This window comes from Macaca fascicularis, chromosome 17 (assembly GCF_037993035.2).
Source record: "Macaca fascicularis isolate 582-1 chromosome 17, T2T-MFA8v1.1".
In the NCBI taxonomy this organism is placed as follows: Eukaryota; Metazoa; Chordata; class Mammalia; order Primates; family Cercopithecidae; genus Macaca; species Macaca fascicularis.
The window spans coordinates 11,084,120-11,090,119 of NC_088391.1; the positions used below are offsets into that span (position 1 = coordinate 11,084,120).

General features: G+C 36.2%; 1 protein-coding gene across 3 annotated transcripts in view; it reads left to right on the forward strand.

Annotated features, from left to right (window-relative positions):
- B3GLCT (beta 3-glucosyltransferase) overlaps positions 1-3,175 on the forward strand; it is a 120,633-nt gene extending 117,458 nt beyond the window's left edge. For all 3 annotated transcript variants that reach the window (XM_015439125.4, XM_005585593.5, XM_065533132.1), the window contains exon 15: positions 1,144-3,175. In XM_015439125.4, the coding sequence (XP_015294611.3) occupies positions 1,144-1,311 (168 nt within the window). In that variant the 3' untranslated portion in view covers positions 1,312-3,175. The remainder of the gene's footprint in view (positions 1-1,143) is intronic.
- Positions 3,176-6,000: the final 2,825 nt, after the last annotated feature.

Consider the following 6,000-nt stretch of genomic DNA (forward strand, 5'->3'; position numbering starts at 1 on the left):
ATTTAAGATGGTTACTGGCCGGGCAAAGTGGCTCACGCCTGCAATCTCAGCACTTTGTGAGGCCAAGGCAGGTGGATCATCTGAGGTCAGGAGTTCGAGACCAGGCTGGCCAACTTGGTGAAACCCTGTCTCTACTAAATACAAAAAATTAGCCAGGCATGGTGGTGCATGCCTATAATCCCAGCTACTCAGGAGGCTGAGGCAGGAGAATCAGTTGAACCCAGGAGGCAGAGGTTGCAGTAAACTGAGATTGCCCCATTGCTCTCCAGCCTGGGCGGCAGAGTGAAACTCCATCTCAAAAAAAAAAAAAAAAAAAAAGGTGATTCCCAGATTCCCAAGAGAAACTGGATACTTTGCTTAGAGAAAACAACATAGTATCTGATTTCAGTTTCTTTCTAACCCTATAGGTTACTTCTTCAATCTTATTCTAACCTGTATCTAGTTCTGCTTAAGTTTTATTTTCTAACCTCTAAAAAATGTTGCAATGTAGATAATATAAAAACTTTTTAAGTCCTTTCGCAGACAATTTTGGGTTACTTGCAATTCTCATTTACACCTCATTTACACCTCTGGAACTAGACTAGATATTTGGGCAGGAAGAGAGTATGAGTTACGTTATCCTTCTCCCCCAGTGAGCTCCTTTTCTTTCTTCGAATGATGTCACCTAATTACACATTAGAGCAGTAGACAGGCCAAGGGAAATCTGAGAAATCTTTGCCCTGGCCCCCCACAACCCACTTCTGGCCCCCCACAACCCACATATGGCCAGAGTTTCCTTAGAAGTACCTGGAATGTAACAGTTTTTCCGTCTTTGTGCAGAAGTGATAATAGTAACTTAAATGGCTTACCAAAGAAAGCTTTTTGTATTTATTACTATGGTTCAGGAATCTCCCAGAGGCAAGACTGTGGAACATAGAAGCAAAAAGCAGTGCATTTGGGGTATTAAGGTAATTGGAGACACAAAAGCAAAGAACCTGGAGTTAGAAGAAAGAGATCAGAAAATAGTTTCCTTTTTGCTTTTAGATTCCCATAGCCAATATTAAGTAGTGAAGTAAAGCAATCCACTTTATCAACTCAAATGCTCTTCTGCAGCAAAATTATTTTCAATCAACAGGAAAGCCTAACTCTCTCTTTTTCCTGCAGGCTCGGCCGGTGGATTACCCTAAGGACTACCTTTCTCATCAAGTTCCCATATCGTTCCACAAACACTGGAACATCGATCCAGTGAAGGTGTATTTCACATGGTTGGCACCCACTGAGGAAGCCAAAGCCAGGCAGGACACACAGAAAGGTTTTCGAGAGGAGTTATAAAGCAGGGTGACCTGTGAGCATAGCCTGCGCAGGGAATGAACTGGAGACTGTGGCCTCATCCCACTGTGCTGTGCTCACAACACTTGTGTCTGCCACGTGGCATTGGACGCTTGCTGACTTTAGGGGGAGATTTTATGTATGGTATTTTTTGACAGAGGAAGAAAAGGGGTCATAGGAGAAACATTTTTTTTTTTTTCTGGGAAAAATCACTTGCTTTTGACTTATGCAGTTGTTTTAACACTTAGTGATGACTGTTTATTCTACAAGCTGTGATACAGCCGTTTTTATTATTGTCACAGGAAAATAAATGGTACCAGAAGTCCCTTTCCTGTTCTGTCTCTTCATTATAATGGAAGTTTCAGTTGGGCATGAGCCTGGAGAGATGTGACTGTCTACAGTTCTATTTGTATATATAAAAAGAAGAGTGAAAGTCTTTTGACATGGATATTACCAATGGTATGAACTTTTAAACCATATTATTGATGATGCAAATTATTTCCTGGGAACTCAGTAGGAATAATACTGTGTTAAGGAATAATACTGTACATAAAACATCATGAAACTCTAGATATGAAATCCCCTGAAGTCTGTAATCATGGTGGTTATGTTTTCTCTCTTCTTTTGCTGTTTGTGCCTCATAAAGAGAATGAGGTCTTCTACTAGAGCTTCGTATTGCTTTATAGAAGTTCATCTGTGTTCTATTTCTCCCTGAAGCCCTATCTTTATGGCCTACTTGTAACAAGAAAGTGTAGTAGATGCTGCCAGAAAATAGTGTCCTCAATATTTTAAAACAATGTTGATGTGTTTTGTTCAAGTCAGCAAGCTCTATGTGAGTCTCAGGAAGTGAATTAAATTTGGACCTTATGTTTTACTCTTTTTTTTAATGTTACTTAATGACTCTCTCCTGACTCAGAAGAGAAACCCCTTGTGGAAGGACAACATGGTAATCAGGCAATTTCTCTGGGTCCCCAAAGAATGACATTTGAACACAGTATTTTGCGACAGCTCTAGTTTTCAAATTATATCTTTAATATATAGTAACTTAACATATTCAGTATTAATGTATAAAGAGCACTCTGTTTAATTATATAATTCAGTTTTTGTAAAGATATTTGCGTAAAATTTGATTTAATATGTCTTAAACTGATTTTGGTATAGTAAATTACTTATTCTTTTTAATAAAAACTGTTATTCATTAACTTTGCTTATAATGCTTTTTATAGCCAAGCACAGAATTTAAAGCCATACCACCAAAAGTACCTGTGTGTGTGTTCATATGTTTTTCTTGTAGTATAGATTTGACTCATTACCAAAATGATGCAATAGTATTAGTATTTACCATTTTTCCAAATTAGCAACTACCAGAACTCGTGTGTGTTGCAGTGATAACACAATGCATTGGATTCAGTTTTGTGAAAATGGATTTTGTGGCCATCCAAGGGATGTATCAGGGATGATCAGCTGAGGAGAGGCTCCAGAAGGATTTCTAGATCGTATCAAGCCTCTACTGATGGCCTTAGCTTCGTTGTCATTGTAACTGAGATTGTTGTCATTGCCACCATGGTAGTCACCTTCACGTCATCTATAATAATACTCCTGGAGAGCCCTGGCTGCCTACACCAGTGGAGAAGAGTCTCTAGTTCTGCTCCGGCCTACTAACTGTTACCAGTGAGAGAACAACATGTTCATTTGACAGGACTGAAGCTGGCATCTGTACATGAAGATCTGTGTCAAGCTTTCTTCTTTGGTCTGATCAGTGCCTTCTACTGACACCGGGGCACCTCCTCTGGTACTTTTAAGTGTTAATTATGTTTACTTTTTGGAACCGTGTAAGCCTAACCACGAATAAAAGATCTTTGCTTAAGTTTTTTATTTCTCAAATATTGTGTTCATTAGTCTAGACTGGGAATGGGAAGGGGAGATGGGGAAAAGGAATGAATGAAATCAGAGAAAAAAGTCAGCAGCCCAGTAAATACAGTTTAAAGAGAGAATAATCACTTCAGAGCTACCCTTTTAAGAGAAAACCATCAGAAATTGACAATGTTTATATAAAGTTTATAAAGCCATTATGTTTTATTATATAACAAATCAGAGATGTTATTTTAGAATCGACTCTCATCTAAAGAACTCAATTTTGAGTCTGACATTTCCAGGAGCAGATATTGTCTTATTCACATTTCCTTTGCTTTGAAATAGGGCTTTCCTTCCAAATGGCTGTTTTTAGGATAGGGATGTTAATATCAGGGATTTGTGTGTGAAATAACTGGAATGTCATTTTTGCTTTTAAGCCATTCCTGATGATATAGCCAAAGTGGGTTGTCTGATTATGTAGGATTTTTACATCTTGCAGCTAAATCAGAAATCCAGACATGAAAATAACCTTTCTAGGACGCCTGGGAGCAGAAAACAATAATAGCATGCTAAATTAAAAGTGATGCTATGTGTGGGTATGTAAATATCAGTGCTCTCTGCATTTCTGGGTTTATTGAAGACCTCTTGTGCTTCCACATCTCTATATATTATAGTTATGTATATTTCCTCAAAAATTAATATAATTGACATCTTCAAGAATGTTTCTATTGTCTTCCATTCATAATCAGAGATGTAATTTCTATAGACTAAATTATGTAATTAAAAGTTGAACACTTTCTTACAAAGAAAACTCTAGGCCCAGATGGTTTCATCGGTGATTTTCTCCAGGCATCTAAAGATGCAATACTGTGTTTGTGGAACATAAACTCTTTCAGAGCATAATGAAAAAGGAAACATTTCCCAACTGAATTTATGAGACCCAGATTTCTCTGACACCAAAACTTGACAAAAGAAAATCACAGACTAACACCTTTCATGAACATGAAAGACAGTGATCCTAAACAAAATTACCAGCAATATGTAAAAAGAGGTTACATAAAACGGATAGTGACTCATGACCAAATGGGTTTATTCTGGGGATGCAAGGCTGCTGTAACATTCAAAAGTCAAGTAATTGACCACATTAATAGAATAAAGGAGAAAAATGTATAACCATTTTAATAGCTGCACAAAACAGGAGGAAAAGTATTTGACAGAATTCAGCAGCCAACCTTGTAATTTTCAGAAACTGGGTAAATTCCTCAATATAATAAAGAGTGTCTACAAAAAAAGTGTCATAATACCTAATGCTTTCATATTGAATTATTTCTCCCCCTAAATTTGGAGGAAAGATCAGAATGTTCACCATCACTACTTCTGTTCAACATCGTTTAGGAGATCCCAGTCAGAGGAAAGAAAAGAAAATTATATAAAGAGTAAAGAGAAGTAAAAAGATATTTACAGATGACCTGATTGCATACACACAGAATTCAAAGTATCTTATAATGAATTTAGTAACATCGCTAGATACAAGACTGATATAAAAAATAATTGTATATTTACATACTAGCAACAAACAATTAGAAAATAAAATTAGGAAAACAATGTTATTTACAATGGTATAAGAAATATTAAATACTAGGGAAGTAGATCTTAAATGTTACCACCACCAAAAAAAAAAAAAAAGAAGTGCAGGAATGGATGGATATGCTAATTGGCTTGATTGTGGCAATCATTTTACAATGTATACATATATGCAATCATGTACACTAAGTATACACACTTTTTATATGTCAAGTATACCTCAGTAAAGCTGGAAAGCATTAGCAAATATCTAGAAGTAAATAGTTGCAAGATCTCTATGCTGAAAACCAGAAAATCTTGAGCGATATTAAAAAAGAACTAAGTAAGGTTTATCATTTTATGTACTGAAATAATATTGTTATGACAATTATCTCAAATTGATGTATAGATTTATTTCCAGTAAAAATCTCAGACTTTTTTGTGTGTAAAAATTGACAAATTGGTTCAAAATATAGAAGGAAATGCAAAGGACCTAGAATAGCCAATTATGATGACAAAATTCGAAGATTTACAAGAACAGATTTCAAGACCTACCAAAAAACTACGGAAGTGTTTTACTGGCATGACAATTGAAGTTAGATAAATTGAACAGAATCCATACATATATGATTACTTAATGTACGACAAAGTTGCGATTCATGAGGGAAATGAACTTTTCAGTAAATGTAGAGAAATTAGATATATGGAACAATATAAAGCAACTAACTCGGATTATAGACATTATATTCCAAAATTAAGCTATAAAGCATCTAAGAACAGTACTTTTCAACTGGGGGCCTTTTAGCCCTGGGAGACATTTAGCAGGATTTTCGATTGTCACAACTGGAAGGAAGTGCTACTGGCATCTGATGGGTAGGCCAGAGCTGCTGTTAAACACCCTACAATGCACAGAAGAATAATTAGCAAGGAATTATCTAGCCTCAAATGTATTGCCAAGGTTGAGAAACACTAGTCTAGAGGAAAACCAGACTAAAATATCTTCATGATCTTAGGTAAACGATGAATTATTAAACAGGTAATAAAAAACCACTATCTAGGGCCAGTGTGGTGGCTCACATCTGCAGTCTCAACATTTTGGAAGGCTGAGGCGGGAGAATTGCTTGAGGGTAGGAGTTCGAGACCAGCTTAGGCAATGTAATGAGACCCTGACTCTACAAACCAACAACAACAAAACACTATCTACAAAATTAAAAAGTAGATTTTTTTTTCTATCAAAGAAAAGGAAAAGGTAAATTACAGACTGGAGAAGATATG